Below are 21,419 nucleotides of genomic sequence, written 5' to 3' on the forward strand. Positions count from 1 at the left end.
TAATGATTAATAATATTAGACATAATAACACTATTTAGTTGGTAGAAACAACTTCATAATTACCAACAAATCGTTTACAAACAACATATCAAACACTCAGAAACAAACAACACATTGTGCAACTCTCTAACAATAACAAAAGTAAATTACTCTATATGGTTCTTCCACTTCTATCTATTCTCATAATTGTTTAACATTTCAAACTGAGTGTGTTGAACCACTCTCGGAACTACACTGCCTTTCTGCTTTTCTTGTACCATATTTCATAAATGCAGAAAACTCATCGTAACTTATCATTCCATCCTACAAGTTCATGGAAAGTAATTGAGTAAATAAGAGCACTAAACTATTTGGAATATAAACAAGGAAGGTGTCTAGCTTATCATACCTTATCAATGTCTACATCTTCCATAATGGCTTCAACAACTTCTTCAACGTTTTCTTCAAATTTATCAATGAAACAATGTCGTAGCTCGTCGATTTCTATGTATCCACTTTCGTTTTTGTCGAAAAAATCAAAGGCTATGTGAATGTGTTTCTCATCCTTGCCAATAATTCTTAGCCTAACAAATATGCCCACAAATTCTTTAAAGTCCAAATATCCATCCTCATTTACATCACCCTATAAATACAATTCTAGTTAGTTAGAGTCTCGTATTAATAATATGTGAAAACTTAATACCATAATAATACGTAGATTGTTGTAGTACTTACAGCATTCATTATGAGTTCAATCGATGGACTTGCTGAAACTTTGAATCCAGCAATTAGTTCATCCATGTTAACCTTTCCTCTACCGGTAACATCCATACGATTAAAGAATTTCATTATACTAGCATCATTTTCTTCCACATAACTAGCAATTTCCTGTAAATTCAAAATTAAGAAGAGGTAAAAAAAAATCAAATAAATGTCATCACTAAGTGACAACATGCAAAGCAGAACAAGATCCATTTAAAAGTATTGAAGAATTACCCTGAGAGCTCTTCTCTTGAGCTCGTTGCTTGTACAGAATTCTTCAAGCTTTTCCCACACTGTATTACCTGAAGACACTAATGTTACATATATTCTCAAAACTTGTCTTAAAAGTTGAACCACATTGTATATGTGGCCAGACCGCTCCAATGAGCAACCCCAGTTGAAGATGCTTTTAGTTACTTTAATTTTTAGCTCTGGTAAATTTTTATGTGGTCACTCATTCAAAAGCTCTTCAAATACTTAAATATATCATTACCTACTACTTCCTCAGTTGTATGCCCGGGTTGAGGCTTAGCCTGCTGCAATGGTGTTGGTGGTGGCGGTATTTGAGACGGCCTAGTTGAATGCATTTGAGCATGAGTTTGAATTGGCTCCTCTCTCTTTTTGTGTTGTGGTAAATGTTCCTTGGTTTGAAGCTTTTGAGTAATGTGTTGAACTTGCTTTTGCACTTCACTTATGAGTCCCTCCAATTTTTTCAATCTTTGTATTTTCTCAAGCGATTGTTTAATGTGCTGAGAGTAATAGATTGAAGATTTACGTTTTGATATGCGGCCAACCCCTCGAATGTAACTTCTCCTCTCACCAAGCACATGTTTAAGTTTTTGAATCTGATCAACATTAAGAACTGATTTTCTATCTTCTGAAATTAGCTCAAGACCCTTTTTGTTGGGACCTATTGGTTCTTCTTTTGAATACCAAAAGAACTACATTAGTATACATACATACACCTTTTAATTATTTCGTTAGTATAATCAAAATGAGAAAAAGAAAAAATACCAGAGGTCTTGCATGTGGTTGGGATCCTAGTAGGATCTATTAGGTTCTGACTGTTATCTTCTCCACTGTGATTACTTGCAACATTTGTAGACATTTTATACTAAGAATAACAAATTCATTAGTAAGTATGAAACATATTTATTATTGCTAAATAAATTAATACTTAATATATAATATTCATTACAAAATACAAAAATTAAGTAGAATAGTCACTACTATCACAATAGTACAATTTAAGTTTATGAACGACACATGATTGTTATTACCTCACCCTAAAAACAACTCCTCCACCCTAAATATTAGAGAAATGTTAAAAGGGCACACATGGTCAAGGACGAAGCTAAAACTAAAATTTAGGTGGAGTGATTATATGTATTTTTTATAGTGAAATACATATAAACTTACCACTCTATCAAACAATACAATTTTATAATGTTTGACAAGATTGATATTGGTATAAAGGCTAAAAATAATTATTTACTTTTAAGCACAAAATAATTTAGAATTGAGTAAAATTTCATATGGGGTGACCACTTCACTTGGTTTGCATGTGGCTTCGTTCATGCACATAGTGCCAACCCTAAATATTACTATTGTAATATTACTATTGTGCACTTTATTATAGATTATAGAAAATTATTAACCAATGCCCTAAATATTATCCTATTGACCAAAATGAAAACCTCCATCTCACAAAAAAAAAAACCTTAATAAAATAAAATAGGAAATAAAGAGAAAGAAAGATCACCTCTTAGGCGGCCGGCCCTTACACCGGTGAAAATGATGGTGAGGTTGGGATAGATGATTTTGGGGTTTGGGGTCGGAGAATGGAGAAAATGGAGAATGGAGAATGAGACTCAGATAAACCGGATTTCATCTATGTATAAAGGAATATTAGGGGCGGAATGGTCCGCCCCTAATAACCTTAATGTCGCCGCTAATGCTCAACGATTCCCACAACCCTAAATTTCAATTTTTAAGGCCCGCTTCACTTTCCCTCCAACTTTTTCAGCAAATCCCAATTGCGATTCCCCCAATTTCCATATTAAACCCTAATTAACCTAATGTGTTCTTTTGGTTAACTTTGTTTTTTGTATGTAATTGATGGAATGTATTGAATCAAGTATTGACAATAAAGCTTGAACCAAGAGGAAGTTGTTAAGTGCATTGAAGTGGGCTAGGTTTGAGATTTTCAGATTGGCCTCTGATAATAATCAAAGGAAATGGGATTAGCCCCTTTTTTGAAATGATTCATTTGTATTGGTCATAATATTCCAATCTTTAGTCATTGACTCTACTGTTATGCAGAGTTTGTTTTTGCCTTAAAATTCCAATCTTTAGTCATTGACTTTCACCCTTTTTGGTCTTGTTTCAAAACACAGAATAAAATAGCATGATTGTAGCAGAACTTGTTTTACAAACAAAGCTAGGAACTTTAATTTAAAGTCTATACATAGGTTGAGCCATATAAACATTCTTAACATCTTGGTCTTGAGTCATTGTCCCCCTTTTCTTTTACTCTAGTTTCATTCTTCTATTCTATGCTCCCATTATCGAACTTTATGGTTTTGAAATGATGGGTTATGAACTTGATACTGAAATATTTAGGAAGATGATACTCTATACTACACAATAATATGACATAGAATATGATACTAAAGTAGTTTCAATAAACACACAATTTTGGCTCTCAATAACCTTTAAACTAATAATGATTTTAACTATTTCTTTTGTGAAAAAAAGCAACTTCTTTCCCCAAGAACTCCCTCACAAGTTAGAACAAACAGAAAGGAGAATGATGTCTCAAATTAGAAAATCAACTGAAGAGCCAAGAGAAATATTACCAAAACAAAATATATTCTTCCAACAAAAATAAAATATATAAGATGATTCATCTTTGGTTCTTCAAATTCTATCTCCTCTCATTAGTGTTTAACTGCAAGGATCCATCTTCATCATTGCAGCAAACTCATCATAACTTATTCTTCCATCCTACAAGTTTATGATAGCAAATTGAGTAAATATACTCTGATAAAGCTTAAGAACAATAAACTATTTTGAATAAAAACAAGTTACAAGGGCAATGTTATATCATACCTTATCAGTGTCCACTTCTTGCATAATGGCTTCAATGACTTCTTCAATATTTTTTTCTTCAACAACATGAGTCAACCCAATTCGTAGCTCAGAAATTCCTATAGATCCACATTCGAAATAGTCGAAGTATTCGAAAGCTTTGTCAATGAACTCGTCCTTACTGTGCATCTTTTTTAGGTAAAATGATATGATTGCAAATTCTCCATATTCCATATATCCATCCTTATAATTTTGATCACCCTGTAAATCCAATTCTAGTTAGAATGTTAATGTTCATAATTTTTTTAAATAAAAAAAGGTTTGGGAATTACTTCTCCATCTAACTGTCCTAACTAACTTAACAACCAATTCTGTTAAGTTAGTTGGGTTCAATTCTTTGGCAAAGACCAGCTCAACTATTCGAGCTGGCCAAAGCCTATAAATAGAGTAGAGTGAGAGAAAGAGAGCTATGGGGATTGAGTTTTGTATTCGAGTCATCACACTGGGGTGTTGATCTCGGGGTTTTAAATATCAAGTTCGGGGGATACTCTTGAGAGATTCCAATCAAGCTCTTGACTGTAATCACTTCTTGTACAAAGTTTTGTCTATCCTAATGAAGATCACCATGATGGATTGCTCAGCTGGAGTAGGAGCAATTTCACATTGAACTTGTCTCCGAACCAGGATAAATTTATTGTGCTTCTTTACTGTTTTTGCTTATGTTTTATGCTGTTATTGTTCCCTTAGATTCTTGATCGAGCTAGTGTCATCTTGAGCAAAGAATTTACAACAGAAGGGCTTTCATCCAAAACAGTAATACAATCCCACATTTTGCTTGAATGAATTAGTGTCATTATGTGTCATAAACTAGTGTATATATCTTATTTTTTTTGTACCAGAATTAACAAAGAAAAAATTTATGGTTCCAAAAGACTGTTATACTTACAGCTTCCATTATCATATCAACACCAGCCTCTGGAATGTGATTTCCTAGCTTATGCAATCCGATTCTTAGTTCATCCAAGTTAATCCTTCCTCTTCTGGTAGTATCCATGAAATCAAATCTTTTCTGCATATGATGAATCTCTTCCACTGACAGAAGCTCATGAGCCATTGCCTGTAAATACAAAATTACAAAAAGAATTAAATAAATATCATCACTGAGGGAATCGTTAAAATTAAAAGAAGAACATGCTAAGCTGAGCAAACAATCCATTGAAAAATTACCCTGAGAACTATTTTCTTGAAGTTGTTCATTGTAGAGAAATGCTTCAGCCTTGCCCTCAAATTTTCAAGAGAATATAGTTTTGGAGCTTTCTTTGCATTTTGTAACTCAGGATGATCTGCATTTAGAGTAGAGAAGACCTTAATGTTAGTTACTCATTTTTAGTTATGCAAATTTTTATGAGCTCACTCATTACAAAAGTTCTTCAAATACTTAAAAATAAATTACCTTCTACTTTCTGAGTTGTATGCCCGCTTTTTGGACAAGCATCTTTTGCATTGTCCGAAACTTTAGGCCAAGGGGCCTGCTGCAATGGGAGCCCATGTGTGTTGGGATTGTGATCAGACGGCATAGGCTGCTGTGATGAGGGCGCATATGTGTTGGGATTGTGATCAGACGGCATAGGCTGCTGTGATGGGGGCGCATATGTGTTGGGATTGCGATCAGATGGCATAGGCTGCTGCAATGGGGGGCCATATGTGTTGGCATTGTGATAGGGTGGTGTAGGCTGCTGCAATGGGAGCCCATATGTGTTGGGATTGTGATAGGGTGGCGTAGGCTGCTGCAATGGGAGCCCGTATGTGTTGGGATTGGGATAAGGCGGTGTAGGCTGCTGCAGTGGGAGCCCGTATGTGTTGGGATTGTGATGGGGTGGCATAGGTTGCTGCAATGGGAAACCATATGTGTTGGGATAGTGATAGAGTGGCAGAGGCTGCTGCGATGGGGCCCCATACATGTAGGGATATTGATAGGGCGTTGGAGGAAGTTGTTGTGACGCAGAGTTATACATGTTGGGATAGTAAGGCGTCGAAGAAGGCTGCTGGGATAGTGGTGGCATAGACATCTGTCCCTGATACTGAGAACCATGAATGTTAGAGTGGCTTGTCAAAGGCTGAGAAGATGAAACAGATCCATTTCCAAGTATGTGAGACATGTGATGTTGAGACGGCCTAGTTGAATGCATATTCCCATGCTTTCGAATTAGCTCCTCTTTTTTATTGTCTGGTGGCAAACAGTGTTCAACTGGAAGCTTTTTACTAATGTGTTGGACTTGGTTTTGCAATTCAATTATCAACCGTTCCAATCTTTGTATTTTCTCAAGCGATTGTTGAGTAGACACTTGTGTCTGAGTGTAACGGGTCGTAGATTGAGACTTTGATAAGCGCCCCACTCCGCGCCTCTTACCAAGCACCTTTTTAAGTATTTGAATCCGATCAACTACATGCGGTTGTCCCTTATTTTTCCTCTTTTTCTTCTCTAAAGTTATCCCAAGACTAGAATCACAACCTTTGTTCTTCTCATGAGCTATTGATTTTGTTTTGAATAACGAAAATAAATACATTACTATACACATGTTAATTATTTTGTTAGTGTAATTAAAATGAGAAAGAAAATTTACCAGAAGACTCGCACATGGTTGGGATCCTTATAGGATCTGGGTCTAGACTGTCACTATCTCCGCTATAATAACTAGCAATATCTGCAGACATTTTATACTAAGTATGAAACATATTTTTTTATTACTCAATACATATATAATTAAAAACATTCTACTTTGAAATCTTCATAAATTAATACTCAATATTACTTTGATAATCTGGTAGTTGATCAGATTGTTGTATAACTAAATTTCTATGATCTATGGCAAATACAACATCAATAATCCCATCTAAATGTCTAGAATAATGTTCCAAACTTGTTGATTGTTGATGATTCACATCTTGTATTACTTTCCAATATTGTCATTTAACAAGGTCATCCAGATAAATGTATGACTTATCTTTATATCATTTACAGTTGACATTTATACTACTAATATTATTTTGAGTAATTTTTTTTTTTTTCAGATTTGTGTTGAACCATTTATATCAAAATTGTCAGAATATATTTCATTTGTGATAAAAATAATAAATGAAAATTATTTTCATTTACATCTTTATTGTCAGAATTATAAAGTCTTATGAAATATTTACTAAATTATGTCTTATATTGTTTTATAAAATGTAATATAATCTAACAAGTTCCTAATACAACAATCAGATTCCTACAAAAATTACATATGCAAATAACAATAAGCATTCCTAGAACCAATCACAAATATATCACAAACATAAACTAAACTAGTTTTATTAATTTCAAACACAAACCCATTTTTATACATTACCTATTAACATTACTTAAGGAATTCAAAACTAACTTTTAGCATAAATACACATACACAAAATTTAAACATACACAATCTAACACAAATATAAACAAAAAAATTAACACAAACACCAATCTTAACAAACATAATTTTAAAAATTAATTAACCATTACACTAACAAAAAAATCACTTACCCATTTGTTGCTCAATGGCAAGAGAGAGGGACTGGTAAGAGAGAGAGGAACTGTCAAAATATCACAAATATTCACATAAGAAAATACATAATTAATATTTTTGACAGAACTTATAACTTAAATTTGATATAAGAGATAGTCTGCAGTTATAGTAAATGAAATTTACACATTGCACAGTCACTATTTTTTTTTGTACGCATAGTAAATAACTATTTAAGTTTAATTTTTTAAAATTTTACAAATAATCATAAATAACTACAACGTACGTGATTATAATTTTTTTTTTTTCTAAATACCGAAATAGATAAAAAATTTACACGAACAACCTCATAGGGAATCAACTACAAAAAATTTCATTATTATTCCTCTTTAGTACTAAACATAAACTCATCCCTTTCATTCAAAAATTTTTAAATAAAATAAAGAGATCCTAATGTATACACAAATCTACACAAACACAAACATATACAAGTAATAAGATTTATTTTAATGAAGTCATGTTTGAACCAAAACCTATTTTTTTTTGAAGGAAAAACCTATTAATCTATTAAAAATGATTGTATATATCTCAAAATTTGTATGAATAGAGAGAAGACATTACCTGTGTGATAGGCTGAGAGAGGCGGCCGAGGCCGACCTTAACACCGGTAATGATATTCTAGGGTTTATGATTTTGAGGGCGGAGAGTGGAGGAGAATGAGATTCGCAACCAAATGAAGAAGATGAACCCAATTTTATCTATATACAAAATGACTATTACCGGCGGACCATTCCGCCGCTAATAATCTTTGAAGTCCGCCTCTAATGCTCAACAATCTCACATCCCTAAATTTCAACTTTTAGGGACCGCTTCGCTTTCCCGCCAACTTTTCCAGGAATCCTCCCCCTATTTCCATTGATTACCTGCTGCTCAAACCCAAAACCGATGCTCTACTGATTATTTCAGTCCCTAATAGAAGGGATAGGGCAGCGTTTTGTGGAATTTCAGACTCGGTTTCTGCATCCAATTTCTTCAAAGATTCGAATGTATAATAAATGTGAGATTGTTGAAGTATTGTGTTTCTGAAATTCTGATTGGTGAATCTAGAATAGGTGAAGTTAACATTTTTATAGTTATTGATTTATAACAATAATGGTTTTAAGAACTAATTAACCTCTGTGTATTTGCCATATTAATCCCTAATTAACTTCATGTGTTCTTTTGGTTAACTTAACTTGGTTTTGTTTTTGGTATGTTGTAATATGGAATAGCTGGAACAAAGAGGAAGTGAGTCCCTTTAATTGTGATTGTTTTTATGGAATTGACTCATGAATTAAAAGTTAGTTGATGCTTCAAAGTTACTGTACAACTGCATTGAAGTGGGCTTGTTTTTGATTGAGATTATCATATTGTTATCTGATGATCACTGCTTGTGTCTACAATTTTTGTGGTCACTGTTATGAACAAAATCTAGTAGGTTTTTCTCCCCAAAGGAAATGGATTAGCACCTTTTATTTAAAATGTCGGTTTATGTATGAGTAAATATGGATACTTCTGTTCATCGATTTAGCTCCTTTTGATGTACCTGTGTTTTTTTTTTTTTTATTTCTGTTGGATAACATATTATGGAAGAAGAAGAGCAAGGAACTGGTAAACTAGAAAGAAAAACTTGGTTCTAATATTATATTTTTTCACTGCTTCCTTGATCCTTACCAGGATTAGAAGAATCAGCTAACAACTCTTATTGCATGAGCAATATTTGGCCTCGTATGAACCATAGCATACATCAAACTACCAACTACAGATGAGTAAGGTATTGAAGTCATTTCTTATTTATCTTTGTCACTTGTAGGATAATGTTTGGAGCTTAGCTTGAAATGCTTACAAGTGGAAAACTAACTGTTTTAGCTTTGCTCAAGTTAAATCTTTTAAGTGCTTTTTCAACATAAGCTTCTTGGGATAACCAAAGTTTCCCAACTGGGGGCAGATTGAGCTTGGAATTTTTGGCCAGAAAGGATTTGAGTCTGTTAATGCATGACTCTAGGTCATTAGAGAGAAGAGTATCGACAAACCCAGAGCAGTTGATGGCGGAGACCTGTTTAAGAACGCAGAGATCTCGGGTTTGGGAAATGAGTTCGTCCACCATAGAAGCGTCTGTGTCTGAGAGGAAAGAGAAATCGGCCATTTCTGTAGGCGATGCTTTAGGTTTCAAAGGTTTTCACTGGTAACTTGTAATGGAGTTTTGGGAGAGTAACGGCTACTTCATGAGTGGGCCAGTAACGACTACTTTTTTTTTTTTTTTTTTAAATGAGTAATGGCTAGGCTACTTCATATGCTATTTTTGTTTTATTGAAAAAAAATCTTAATTAGAATTTTTACTCCTGAATTTTAACGTGTAACAAATCATGTTACTTTAAGACTGTTAAAAATATTTTGAATTATTGATGAAAGTCTAACATAGATGAAAGTTTAGAGACCTTAATTTGGTACATGTGGGGCATGATTTGGTAGATATATAATTCGACAATCACAAAATTAGTAAAATTGAATGAAAATTGACAAATGTCCTTAAATTCAACAATTTCAATATTTTTTGAAGAATTTTTAATAGCTACTAAAAATTCAAAAGCATGATTTATTACATGATAAAAATTCTAATTAGTCAAAAATATATAAATATTTAATTAAACTTTTGCCAAAAAAAATAATTTTTTTTTTACATTTCTTTTTTATGAACAGGTCTATACAATCTCGACACCTTGTTTTCTCCATGTTAAAATTATCATTAGATATGTGCAACACTAGCGTGACAACATAATAGGTTCTTAGAGTTTGATTTTAACTTATGATTTCGAAGCCATTGAAATTGTTAGCGGGTATTTTGTTTTTGTTTACACTTGACTGATTTATGTATATACCTTTAAATTCTTGAACACATTATTGAATTATGCTTATATTTCTAGTTCTTAATTCACATATTCATATTGTTCTTTATATATTTGCCAAAAGAAAATAATCCAAGTAGTACTTGTTAATAATTGATGAGTTAGACTTGGAGCCTGGCGGAACATATAAAACTTATGTTAGGTAACCATTAGTCTATACAAATTAATATTAAATGCACCACCAAAAAGACATACAAACAATCCACATTGGTTGAAGTTGTAATTAATTAAATAAGTAATATTGCTTTGTCATGATACAAACAATCTTTTGGCCTATTACTTAAATAATTCATGTATTTGAATAGTCAATTAATTTGGCCAAGTTGATGTAATAATATAATGTTTAATGTTTTTAATTTTTCTCTTATTACCTTTCAATAGCAATTAAGAAACATCTGATAATCATTTATTGTACTTGTGAGGAGAAGAGAATCATGGCTGTAGAGTTGGTAGTGGGACCTGTTATTGCTGCTTCTGTTGGGTTTTTGCTGAACAAGATCGTTTCTTCTGAAGGGTCAAGCTTCTTAAGGGGAAAGAAAAACTCTGGTTTTGATGGGCTTCTTGACAAGCTGAAGACAACATTGCTATCTCTTTCTGAGGTACTTGGTGATGCTGAGCATAAGCAGATGATGAGAAACCCCAAAGTTGAGGAGTGGCTGGACATGCTTAAAGTTGCTGTGGAAGATGCTGAGAACCTCTTTGAGGAAATTGAATATGATGCTCTCAAACATAAGGTGGATGCAGAGTTAAAGCCTAACAAAACCAAGGTAAGGAAATTCTACTCTAGTTTAAACTCAACTGATAAGGACAGAAAAACTGATATGAAGAATCTTCTTGAGAGGTTGGAAACTTTTAAAGAACACATGTTCATCCTTCATTTGGAAAACCGTGTGGAAAAGATTCAATCACTGAAACCACCCTCAATATCATCTATTGATGATTCTGAGTTTTTTGGTAGAGATTATGAAAAGAATCTTTTGAAAAATTTGTTGCTGTCAGAGGAGATAGGTAGAGAAAAGATATGTGTGATTCCAATAGTGGGCTTGGGTGGGATTGGTAAAACTACTTTGGCTCAAGCTGTTTATAATGATGATGAAGTTAAGAAACATTTTGAACACAAGACATGGGTTTGTGTATCAGATGAGTTTGATGTTTGTAAGGTAATGAAAAATGTGCTTGAAGCAGTAACTAGAAATGTTTCTACTTTTGAGAGCTTGAATGTGATGCAAGAGAAGATACAAGAAAAGTTGAAGGATAAGAAGTTCTTGATAGTTTTGGATGATGTTTGGTGTGAAACATTTGACTTATGGGATACAATGAGGGTGATTTTCAAAGTGGGAGCTCAAGGTAGTAAAATAATCGTCACAACAAGAAGTCAAAAAGTTGCATCCATCATGGGAACAACTAGTTTTCCCCATCTTAACGAGTTGAATGAAGAGGTTTGCTTGGAGTTATTTGTAAAGATTGTATCTAGCAATAAAGAATTCAACATGGTTTTAGACTTGAAAAGAATTGGCAAAGAAGTTGTTCAAAAATGCAAAGGTTTGCCATTAGCTGTGAAAGTAATTGCAAGGCTCTTGTGCCATACAGATGTTAAGCAGTGGGAGAGAATAGCAAAGAGTGATGTGTTGGATTTTGCAGTTAGAGAAGATAACACTCTTCCGGCAGCTTTAAGATTGAGTTACCATTATCTTCCATCACATTTAAAACGATGTTTTGTTTATTGTGCCATATTCCCCAAGGACTATCAATTTACAAAGAAGGAAATGGTCTCATTGTGGATGATTTTTAATTTGTTGGAGAAGCAATCAAGTGGAAATAAAACAAGAGATGAACTGGGAAATGAGTATTTTAATGATTTAGTGTCGCGATCATTTTTTCAACCATGTATGAATAGTAAGAAAGGAGATTGTTTCGTGATGCATGATCTCATAGTTGACTTGGCTAGTTTTGTTTCTAAGGAAAAGTTTATATTTTTAGACAGAAACAAGTTGTGTGGAATTGAATTGATAAAGCAAGCAAGGGATATTGTAGTTGAAGGTGGTTCTCATATGATATTCAAATCTATCTCTCAAGCAGCTTGTTTGCATACATTTTTGTGTGCGGGCAGATCTGTCAAGGTTCCAGACGAATTAGTGCAGCGTTTCGTGGAAGAATTGTTGAAGTTGAAGCATTTAAGAGTTTTATGTTTAGTTTGTAAGAGACTTGTCTATGAATTGCCTGAATCAATAGGTGAATTAAGGCACCTCTGCTACTTGCGTTTTGGTTACACTTCATCCATAGAGTTGCCCAAATCTTTTTCCATGTTGTACAATTTACAAACATTAATAATAGATGAATGTTTGAATCTCACTAAGCTCCCTAAAAATTTCCATAATCTAATTAGTTTGAAACATCTCGACATTGTTGATTGTTCTAAACTTTGTACATTGTCCACACTTGGGCAATTATCAGCTCTTGAAACTCTTTGCATTGAAGGATGTAAAGGAATAGAGAGAGTGGGTGTTGAGTTTTATGGGACTACTTGTACACCATTTGCATCATTGGAAACCTTGAAATTTGATGGACTGGAAAATTGGAAGGAATGGTCAATGCCAAATGCTGAAGCTTTTCCAAAGCTAACATCACTTGCTATACAACGGTGTGGAAGTCTCTTAGGAGACTTGCCTTTCCACTTACCATCTTTGACAGAGCTTGATCTTTTAATGTGCTCGAAGCTTTGTTCTTCGCTTCCAATGATGCCGAATGTCAGTAAAGTTAGTATCAAGTTCTGTAGAAAGCTTATAGAAGTTTTAGCTGCTAACATATACGAATCGTTCCAAGAGCTTTCCATTGACTTATCTGACTCTGAAAGCTCCATTGAATTGCTTCATATAGACTCCTTCCCCAATATCAGGACTGTCGAAATTGACTGGTATGAAGATGTGGAGTCTTTCTTGCTATTTAAAAGCCCCATAAACACTCTATCTACTCTTTCTATCACAGGATGCCATAACATCACATTATTATCTGATAACAACCTCTGTTGCCCAAATTTGACTCAACTGGAGCTCTCAAATTGCAGCAAATTAAGGTTTCTTTTTGATAAACTGCCTAGTGTTCTTCCTTCTCTACAAGAACTACTTATTGTTGATTGTCAAGAGTTAGAATCACTTCCTAAATTTGGGTTGCCTCTCAGTTTGCGTAAGCTCAAACTCGTAGGCTGCTACAAGTTGTTTGCATCTAGAAAGAAATGGAATTTGCAAGCACTTTCCAATCTGATAAGCTTTGAATTGGGAAGGTATAAAGGTGAAGATATGGTATCCTTTCTAGAGCAAGGGTTCCTGCCAACTAGTCTTACCTCCCTTACTCTTACTCATCTTCCTTATCTTAAAACCTTAGATGATAAGGGATTTCAAGAGCTCACATCCTTGAAAGAACTACGCTTGAATGAGTGCCCCGAATTGGAGACACTTCCAGTGAAAGGGCTGCCACCATCTTTTGAAGGTACACTGCCACCTTCATTCAAAAGTTTCTTCATGGAAAGTTGCTATTTACTGAAACAAAAGTATGAATGGAAGAAAGAAAAAGCATACGATTATGGAGCGAGCCAATCCAGTATGATGATTTCTTGTGTTCCTCGTCCTCAAGCTACAATCAGCATTCAGTCAAGTGCCCATCAATAAGGGGTTCTTCTAGTGGTACGTTTCTTGTTCATGCATCAAATTTAATTATCTTTTAACATTTTGTATATACAATTAATTAATGTGCTTTAAAGCAATATGGATCTTCTTATGTGGAACTAATTTGGTTTATGTGAGGTTCCTTTTTATAATTATTTTTGTTTAATAAAAACAGTTAATCCTATGTGAATTCTCTTTTTTATTTCTTATCATTCCATTACTTTTAACAGATTATGTTACTTGAAATTATTACATAGTCAGATTGGGAAGACATTAGCTGATAATTAAATCATTTGGGAGGCCATTTCCTTCACCATTTATTTGGTCGTGAGGTAATTTCACAAAGTAATTAAATTATATTGACTACATGTCCTACCAAATGGTTGTCTTTAAGTTCTTTAAGCTTTTACTTGAGAGTTAACTATGTAAGCAACCACTATAAAAGCTAATCTTTTATTTGGTCTATAGCAAAAATTTGTTCAATCAATGAATTAAAAAGATAAAAAAATTGTACTCATTGGTCTTATTTTTAGCCATGATATCTCTTGCGATATGTGTCATTATTTGTGGTTTGTATTCCTATGTGTTTACCTATCCAAAATGTTGTGGACATTGTCCCACATAGAATAAATGGTAGAGAATTGAGCCATATATAAGAACATGGGCTACTCCACTCATTGTCAATTGGTTTTGAGATGGAACCCTATAATTCTCAACATGGTATTAGAGCGCACCTATACAGATAGTGACCATGTCCACTTTAATAGCCATTGTGAATTGAAATTTTTTTTCGGTTGAAATGTCTTAAAACATGGTCATACTCAACGATTCCCACAACCCTAAATTTCAATTTTTAGAGCCCGCTTCACTTTCCCTCCAACTTTTTCAGCAAACCCCAATTGTGATTCCCCCAATTTCCATATTAAACCCTAATTAACTTAATGTGTTTTTGGTTAACTTTGTTTTTTGTATGTAATTGATGGAATGTATTGAATCTAAGTATTGACAATAAAGCTTGAACATAGAGGAAGTTGTTAAGTGCATTGAAGTGGGCTAGGTTTGAGATTTTCAGATTGGCCTCTGATAATAATCAAAGGAAATGGGATTAGCCCCTTTTTTGAAATGATTCATTTGTATTGGTCATAATATTCACTGGTGACTGTTATGCAGAGTTTGTTTTTGCCTTAAAATTCCAATCTTTAGTCATTGACTTTCACCCTTTTTAGTCTTGTTTCAAAACACAGAATAAAATAGCATGATTGTAGCAGAACTTGTTTTACAAACAAGGTAGGAACTTTAATTTAAAGTCTATATATATATATAGGTTGAGCCATATAAACATTCTTAACATCTTGGTATTGAGTCATTGTCCCCCTTTTCTTTTACTCTAGTTTCATTCTTCTATTCTATGCTCCCATTATCGAACTTTATGGTTTTGAACTGATGGGTTATGAACTTGATACTGAAATATTTAGGAAGATGATACTCTATACTATCACAATAATATGACATAGAATATGATACTAAAGTAGTTTCAATAAACACACAATTTTGGCTCTCAATAACCTTTAAACTAATAATGATTTTGACTATTTCTTTTGTGAAAAAAAGCAACTTCTTTCCCCAAGAACTCCCTCACAAGTTAGAACAAACAGAAAGGAGAATGATGTCTCAAATTAGAAAATCAACTGAAGAGCCAAGAGAAATATTACCAAAACAAAATATATTCTTCCAACAAAAATAAAATATATAAGATGATTCATCTTTGGTTCTTCAAATTCTATCTCCTCTCATTAGTGTTTAACTGCAAGGATCCATCTTCATCATTGCAGCAAACTCATCATAACTTATTCTTCCATCCTACAAGTTTATGATAGCAAATTGAGTAAATATACTCTGATAAAGCTTAAGAACAATAAACTATTTTGAATAAAAACAAGTTACAAGGGCAATGTTATATCATACCTTATCAGTGTCCACTTCTTGCATAATGGCTTCAATGACTTCTTCAATATTTTTTTCTTCAACTACATTAGTCAACCCAATTCGTAGCTCGGAAATTCCTATAGATCCACATTCTAAATAGTCGAAGTATTTGAAAGCTTTGTCAATGAACTCATCCTTAGTGTGCATCTTTGTAAGGTAAAATGATATGATTGCAAATTCTCCATAGTCCATATATCCATCCTTATTTAGATCACCCTGTAAATCCAATTCCAGTTAGAATGTTAATGTTCATAATTTTTTTTTTAAAATAAGAAAAGGTTTGGGAATTACTTCTCCATCTAACCGTCCTAACTAACTTAACAACCAATTCTGTTAAGTTAGTTGGGTTCGGTTCTTTAGCAAAGACCAGCTCAACTATTCGAGCTAGCCAAAGCCTATAAATACTTAGCGGCTTTCATTTCATTACAACAGAACAGAGTAGAGTGAGAGAAAGAGAGCTATAGGGATTGATCTCGGGGTTTTGAGTATCAAGTTCGAGGGATACTCTTGCGAGATTCCAATCAAGCTCTTGACTGTAATCACTTCTTGTACAAAGTTTTGTCTACCCTAATGAAGATCACCATAATGGATTGCTCAGCTGGAGTAGGAGCAATTTCGCATACTGTTCTTTACTGTTTTTGCTCATGTTTTATGCTGTTATTGTTTGATTTTTTTTTTCCTCTTAGTTTGTTAACTGTTTGTGAATTGTTCCCTTAGATTCTTGATCTAATTAATGTCATCTTGAGCAAAGAATTTACAACAAAAGGGATTTCATCCAAAACAGTAATACAATCCCACATTTTGCTTGAATGAATTAGTATCATTATGTGTCATAAACTAGTGTTTATATCATATTGTTTTTGAACCAGAATTAACAAAGAAAAAATTTATGGTTCCAAAAGACTAGTATACTTACAGCTTCCATTATCATATCAACACCTGCCTCTGGAATGTGATCTTCTAGCTCATGCATTCCGATTCTTAGTTCATCCAAGTTAATCCTTCCTCTTCTGGTAGTATCCATGAAATGAAATCTTATCTGCATATTACGAATCTCTTCCACTGACAGAAGCTCATGAGCAATTGCCTGTAAAAACAAAATTACAAAAAGAATCAAATAAATATCATCACTGAGGGAATCGTTAAAATTGAAAATAAGAACATGCTAAGCTAAGCAAACAAGAGATCTGAAAATATTCCATTGAAAAATTACCCTGAGAGCTCTTTTCTTGAAGTTGTTCATTGTAGAGAAATGCTTCAGCTTTGCCCTCAAATTTTCAAGAGAATATGGGGGCGCATATGTGTTGGGATTGTGATCAGATGGCATAGGTTGCTGCAATGGTGGGCCATATGTGTTGGCATTATGATAGGGTGGTGTAGGCTGCTGCAATGGGAGCCCGTATGTGTTGGGATTGTGATAGGGTGGCGTAGGCTGCTGCTGTGGGAGCCCGTATGTGTTGGGATTGTGATAAGGCGGTGTAGGCTGCTGCAATGGGAGCCCATATGTGTTGGGATAGTGATAGAGTGGCAGAGGCTGCTGCGATGGGGCCCCATACATGTAGGGATATTGATAGGGCGTTGGAGGAAGTTGTTGTGAGGCAGAGTTATACATGTTGGGATAGTAAGGCGTCGAAGAAGGCTGCTGGGATGGTAGCAGCATAGACATCTGTCCCTGATACTGAGAACCATGAATGTTAGAGTGGCTTGTCAAAGGCTGAGAAGATGAAACAGATCCATTTCCAAGTATGTGAGACATGTGATGTTGAGACGGCCTAGTTGAATGCATATTCCCATGCTTTCGAATTAGCTCCTCTTTTTTATTGTCTGGTGGCAAACAGTGTTCAACTGGAAGCTTTTTACTGATGTGTTGGACTTGGTTTTGCAATTCAATTATCAACCGTTCCAATCTTTGTATTTTCTCAAGCGATTGTTGAGTATGAATAGGCACTTGTGTCTGAGTGTACTTAGTGTAACGGGTCGTATGAGACTTTGATAAGCGCCCCACTCCGCGCCTCTTACCAAGCACCTTTTTAAGTATCTGAATCCGATCAACTACATGCGGTTGTCCCTTATTTTTCCTCTTTTTCTTCTCTAAAGTTATCCCAAGACTAGAGTCACAACCTTTCTTCTTTTCATGAGCTATTGATTTTGTTTTGAATAACGAAAATAAATACATTAACATACGCATATTAATTATTTTGTTAGTATAATTAAAATGAGAAAAAAAAAATTACCAGAAGACTCGCACATGGTTGGGATCCTAATAGGATCTGGGTCTAGATGGTCTAGATAGTCACTATCTCCGCTATAATAACTAGCAATATCTGCAGACATTTTATACTAAACATACAAAATTTATTAGTAAGTATGAAACATATTTTTTATTACTCAATACATATATAATTAAAAACATTCTACTTTAAAATCTTCATATATTAATACTCAATATATAATTTCTACTTTAGTGAGTATTTACAGGCAAATATAACAAATTTAAACATACACAATCTAACACAAACATCACAAATATAAACAAACAAACAAAAAAGAATTAACACAAACACCAATCTTAACAAACATAATTTTAAAAACTAATTAACCATTACACTAACCAAAAAATCACTTACCCTTTTGTTGCCCAATGACAAGAGAGAGGGACTGGTGAGAGAGAGAGAGAAGAGAGGAACTGTCAAAATACCACAAATATTCACATAAGAAAACAAATAATAAATTAATATTTTTGACAGAACTTATAACTTATTTTTGTTATATAAGAGACAGATAGTAAATAAGATTTATAAGTGGTCCTAATACCAAAAATAAAATTTATATATTTTTTAGCTTACGCAATTTTTTTCTACGCATATGTAATTATTTAAGTTTAATATTCGATACATTAAATTACGAGTAATTTTAAATAGTTACAATGTATGTGATTATTAAAAAAAAAAATTAAACTATTTTTTTTTAAATGTCGATACAGATAAAATTTTTTACCAAAAACCTCATAGGGAGTCTACTACAAAAAAATTTCATTATTATGTAATTCCTCTTAGTACTAAACATAAACTCATCCCTTCATTAAAAAAAATTAAAAATAAAATAAAGACATCCTAATGTATAAACAAATCTACACAAATACACATAAACATATACAAGTAATAAGATTTATTTTTTTATTAATTTATTTATGGGCTTACCCTAACAAATCATGTGTGTTTATACATCGCTTTAAAAAAAAAAATTAATGTGTGTATATATCTCAAAATTTATATAAATAGAGAGGACACATTACCTGTGTGATAGGCTGAGAGAGGCGGCCGAGGCTGACCTTAACACCGGTGATAGGTAATATGATTTTCTAGGGTTTATGATTTTGGGGGCTGAGAGTGGAAGAGATTCGCAACCAAATGAAGAAGATGAACCCAATTTCATATCATATATATAAAATGACTATTACCGGCGGACCATTCCGCCCCTAATGCTCAACAATCTCACATCCCTAAATTTCAACTTTTCACTTTCCCGCCAACTTTTCCACCAAACCTCACCTGCGATTCCCCCATTTCCATCCATTACCTTCTGCTCAAACCCAAAACCGATGCTCTACTGATTATTTCAGTCCCTAATGGAAGGGATTGGGCAGCGTTTTGTGGAATTTCAGATATGATAGAAATGAGATTGTTGATAAGAATATTTAGATGTTTCTGTGTATTTGCCATATTAAACCCTAATTAACTTCTGTTTTTTTTTTTTTTTGGTATGTTATTGAATAGCTGGAACAATTCAAGTTGTTGTTGTTGACATGAAGTAATTATGTTTGAGGAGATGAATCAAAAGTCAGTTACTGTACAACTGCATTGAACTGGGCTTGATTTTGATTGAGATTATGAAGAAAATGTAGTAGGTTTTTCTCTCCAAAAGAAATGGATTACCACCTTTTCTTTGAATGATTCATTAGGGACAACAATTTGTACCAAACTGCATAGGTGGTTTTTGTAATTTTTCAAAACTGTTAATAAGAATTAATCATTTATTTGTTCTTTCTTTTGATCGGATTATTAGAAGTTTTTTATGGCTTAAGCAATTCTAGTCGGTCCTGTGATAATCCATGATAAAATAAAACATACACAGCAACCTAAAAGATCTACTTATTTGACATTATCTTCATCCTATGATTTCACTTTCACCAAAGATTATGTAACATAATCTCTTTAATCACTATAAGGAACTAGTGCCACACCAAACATTACAATTAATGGTGTCTCTCTATTCTCTAATCACAATCTGACCAATCTTTTCAAATGGTCACATACATTTTACAGATTAATGAAGTCTTATTTGATGACTTTATTAATCTAGATTTGATCTTGATAAATCTAATTATATATATAAGATCTATGGTTTGACATACTGCTAATATTTTGACAAGTGTAAACTTATCATCATGCCTTGACATTAATATCCATAAAGAACACCAAAGATAGTTAAATTGATCAATCAATAAGAATAGGAAAAATTCAAAGAATTATTTGGTTGGTGAAGTTGCCATACCAAACTCAAATCAACATCTTATATCCATATACATGTAGACCCCAATCTTGAATCATTGACTTTCACCCTTTTTACTCTACTTTCATGCTTCTGTTCTATGCTCCCAACAACACTCACAGAAGAATAGAATAGATTGTGACTGTGTATATGCTCCCATATATTATACTGTTGTTTTTTTTACTATTTGCTTCCTACTCTTTGAAATTTTGCAAACGACCCCCTAAATTTTAGTTATTTACATTTTAGTCCTGATCTAATAGTATTTTATGAATGATTTTCAAGGCCTATTTATACCATTGTTAAGCTATTTTTATATGAACGTGATTATTATTTTTTTAAGCTCTATAGGTATAAAATACAATATCATATGTTTGTGGTTATGAATGATTTGGAAAAATATAGATTTTGAGGTAATATTATGGGTGTAAAAAATGAATTTATACCTCTGATTCCATAGAATAAAAAATGTAAAAGAATAATATTATAGATTTAAAATTACATCTCCGACCCTCTAATTTTGTATTATTGCATCATTCATTCTAATATTATAATAAAAAAAATTAAAATTACTTAAAAGTAAGCACCCTAATAGGATTATCTATCTATCAAAATAAAATATCATTTGTTAGTTTGTTTATACTATATTTAATTATGAAAATCTAAAAAGTTAATTAGGTTATAAAATTTATTAAATTACTTTTTAAATTTGACTTACTATATTACTTAAGTTAGTCTATATTCTTTCCACTATAACCCAATACATACCTGGAAAAAAAAAAAAAAGATAGTGTAAGTTTTTTGGCTTCTAAAAACAAAAAATATGATACAACAACCTGTATGCTTGCTCTATTTGGTAAGTGCTGGTATTCAGGACTAGCACTTTTTTTTTTCTTTTA

General features: G+C 33.2%; 4 protein-coding genes and 1 long non-coding RNA gene across 9 annotated transcripts; 2 read left to right on the forward strand and 3 right to left on the reverse strand.

Moving 5' to 3' along the window:
- Nucleotides 1-33: 33 nt before the first annotated feature.
- On the reverse strand, nucleotides 34-3,024 carry LOC115711311 (calcium-dependent protein kinase 32). Of its 2 annotated transcripts, XM_030639649.2 has the most exons (8): nucleotides 2,504-3,024; nucleotides 2,022-2,047; nucleotides 1,756-1,855; nucleotides 1,235-1,663; nucleotides 976-1,043; nucleotides 715-867; nucleotides 389-622; nucleotides 34-303 (listed from the first exon to the last, which is right to left on the reverse strand). In XM_030639649.2, exons 3-8 carry the CDS (start codon nucleotides 1,847-1,849, stop codon nucleotides 199-201), a joined length of 1,083 nt encoding a protein of 360 aa, XP_030495509.2. In that variant the 5' UTR covers nucleotides 1,850-1,855; nucleotides 2,022-2,047; nucleotides 2,504-3,024; the 3' UTR covers nucleotides 34-198. The 2 variants fall into 2 exon arrangements, with proteins under 2 accessions (XP_030495509.2, XP_030495507.2); XM_030639647.2 differs by lacking the exon at nucleotides 2,022-2,047.
- Nucleotides 3,025-3,383: 359 nt separating this feature from the next.
- On the reverse strand, nucleotides 3,384-8,132 carry LOC115711060 (uncharacterized). Its single transcript, XM_061112982.1, has 8 exons — nucleotides 7,998-8,132; nucleotides 7,397-7,446; nucleotides 6,456-6,552; nucleotides 5,285-6,361; nucleotides 5,059-5,174; nucleotides 4,778-4,948; nucleotides 3,853-4,092; nucleotides 3,384-3,747 (listed from the first exon to the last, which is right to left on the reverse strand). The coding sequence occupies exons 3-8, from the start codon at nucleotides 6,544-6,546 to the stop codon at nucleotides 3,688-3,690; spliced, it is 1,755 nt and encodes a 584-aa protein (XP_060968965.1). The 5' UTR covers nucleotides 6,547-6,552; nucleotides 7,397-7,446; nucleotides 7,998-8,132; the 3' UTR covers nucleotides 3,384-3,687.
- Nucleotides 8,133-8,295: 163 nt separating this feature from the next.
- Nucleotides 8,296-9,579, forward strand: LOC115708979 (uncharacterized). 3 transcript variants are annotated; one of them, XR_009686999.1, is made up of 3 exons: nucleotides 8,296-8,433; nucleotides 9,093-9,189; nucleotides 9,285-9,579. It is a non-coding gene; the product is annotated as an uncharacterized LOC115708979 (long non-coding RNA). The 3 variants fall into 3 exon arrangements; XR_009687000.1 differs by having other exon boundaries at nucleotides 9,093-9,579; XR_009687001.1 differs by having other exon boundaries at nucleotides 8,367-8,488; nucleotides 9,093-9,579.
- A 575-nt stretch (nucleotides 9,580-10,154) lies between these two features.
- LOC115711058 (putative disease resistance RPP13-like protein 1) lies at nucleotides 10,155-14,343 on the forward strand. The gene has a single exon (XM_030639396.2). The coding sequence runs from the start codon at nucleotides 10,756-10,758 to the stop codon at nucleotides 13,984-13,986; it is 3,231 nt and encodes a 1,076-aa protein (XP_030495256.2). The 5' UTR covers nucleotides 10,155-10,755; the 3' UTR covers nucleotides 13,987-14,343.
- Nucleotides 14,344-15,471: 1,128 nt separating this feature from the next.
- On the reverse strand, nucleotides 15,472-20,191 carry LOC115711479 (uncharacterized). Of its 2 annotated transcripts, XM_061112985.1 has the most exons (7): nucleotides 19,265-19,345; nucleotides 18,597-18,655; nucleotides 18,204-18,309; nucleotides 17,183-18,108; nucleotides 16,886-17,056; nucleotides 15,949-16,185; nucleotides 15,472-15,843 (listed from the first exon to the last, which is right to left on the reverse strand). In XM_061112985.1, the coding sequence occupies exons 3-7, from the start codon at nucleotides 18,301-18,303 to the stop codon at nucleotides 15,784-15,786; spliced, it is 1,494 nt and encodes a 497-aa protein (XP_060968968.1). In that variant the 5' UTR covers nucleotides 18,304-18,309; nucleotides 18,597-18,655; nucleotides 19,265-19,345; the 3' UTR covers nucleotides 15,472-15,783. The 2 variants fall into 2 exon arrangements, with proteins under 2 accessions (XP_060968968.1, XP_060968967.1); XM_061112984.1 differs by lacking the exon at nucleotides 18,204-18,309 and having other exon boundaries at nucleotides 19,265-20,191.
- Nucleotides 20,192-21,419: the final 1,228 nt, after the last annotated feature.

Source organism: Cannabis sativa, chromosome 3 (genome assembly GCF_029168945.1).
Source record: "Cannabis sativa cultivar Pink pepper isolate KNU-18-1 chromosome 3, ASM2916894v1, whole genome shotgun sequence".
Lineage (NCBI taxonomy): Eukaryota > Viridiplantae > Streptophyta > Magnoliopsida > Rosales > Cannabaceae > Cannabis > Cannabis sativa.

What these genes read in the sequence shown, in the direction of transcription:
- LOC115711311 (XM_030639647.2), bottom strand. Translation starts at nt 1,849, where the DNA reads ATGTCTACAAATGTTGCAAGTAATCACAGTGGAGAAGATAACAGTCAG. An exon ending in AACCACATGCAAGACCTCTG is followed by an intron (nt 1,664 to 1,755) that starts GTATTTTTTCTT and finishes GGTATTCAAAAG; the next exon opens with AAGAACCAATAGGTCCCAAC. An exon ending in TCAAGAGAAGAGCTCTCAGG is followed by an intron (nt 868 to 975) that starts GTAATTCTTCAA and finishes TTGAATTTACAG; the next exon opens with GAAATTGCTAGTTATGTGGA.
- LOC115711060 (XM_061112982.1), bottom strand. Translation starts at nt 6,546, where the DNA reads ATGTCTGCAGATATTGCTAGTTATTATAGCGGAGATAGTGACAGTCTA. An exon ending in TACAACTCAGAAAGTAGAAG is followed by an intron (nt 5,175 to 5,284) that starts GTAATTTATTTT and finishes CTCTAAATGCAG; the next exon opens with ATCATCCTGAGTTACAAAAT. An exon ending in TCAAGAAAATAGTTCTCAGG is followed by an intron (nt 4,949 to 5,058) that starts GTAATTTTTCAA and finishes TTGTATTTACAG; the next exon opens with GCAATGGCTCATGAGCTTCT.
- LOC115711479 (XM_061112984.1), bottom strand. Translation starts at nt 19,404, where the DNA reads ATGAAATTGGGTTCATCTTCTTCATTTGGTTGCGAATCTCTTCCACTC. An exon ending in TCTCTCAGCCTATCACACAG is followed by an intron (nt 18,656 to 19,264) that starts GTAATGTGTCCT and finishes GTATTTTGACAG; the next exon opens with TTCCTCTCTTCTCTCTCTCT. An exon ending in TTGATATGATAATGGAAGCT is followed by an intron (nt 16,186 to 16,885) that starts GTAAGTATACTA and finishes TTGGATTTACAG; the next exon opens with GGTGATCTAAATAAGGATGG.
- LOC115711058 (XM_030639396.2), top strand. Translation starts at nt 10,756, where the DNA reads ATGGCTGTAGAGTTGGTAGTGGGACCTGTTATTGCTGCTTCTGTTGGG.